Below are 210 nucleotides of genomic sequence, written 5' to 3' on the forward strand. Positions count from 1 at the left end.
CCGCCCGGCCGCTGGCCGAACCCGGCCATGGCGACACCACGGTGACATGTGGGGTGGCGAAGCCCAGACCACCGTGGGAAGACCCAAAACCACAGTGGCAGGGCCCATGCTGCCGTGGCGATGCTAAGGTCACCGTGGGAGGACACGGGCCACCTCAGCGGGGACCAGGGCCCGCGGCCGGCCCCGCACACGGTAGCTGGCCTCCGGCCA

The 210-nt window shown here is 72.4% G+C and overlaps 1 protein-coding gene across 1 annotated transcript in view; it reads left to right on the forward strand.

The window, feature by feature from the left end:
- The first annotated feature begins 120 nt into the window (after positions 1 to 120).
- Positions 121 to 210, forward strand: part of HES1 (hes family bHLH transcription factor 1) — a 2256-nt gene continuing 2166 nt past the window's right edge. The window contains exon 1 of the mRNA XM_009883426.1: positions 121 to 192. Within this exon, the coding sequence (XP_009881728.1) occupies positions 121 to 192 (72 nt within the window). The remainder of the gene's footprint in view (positions 193 to 210) is intronic.

Source organism: Charadrius vociferus, unplaced genomic scaffold, assembly GCF_000708025.1.
Source record: "Charadrius vociferus isolate BGI_N301 unplaced genomic scaffold, ASM70802v2 scaffold214, whole genome shotgun sequence".
Classification (NCBI taxonomy): domain Eukaryota; kingdom Metazoa; phylum Chordata; class Aves; order Charadriiformes; family Charadriidae; genus Charadrius; species Charadrius vociferus.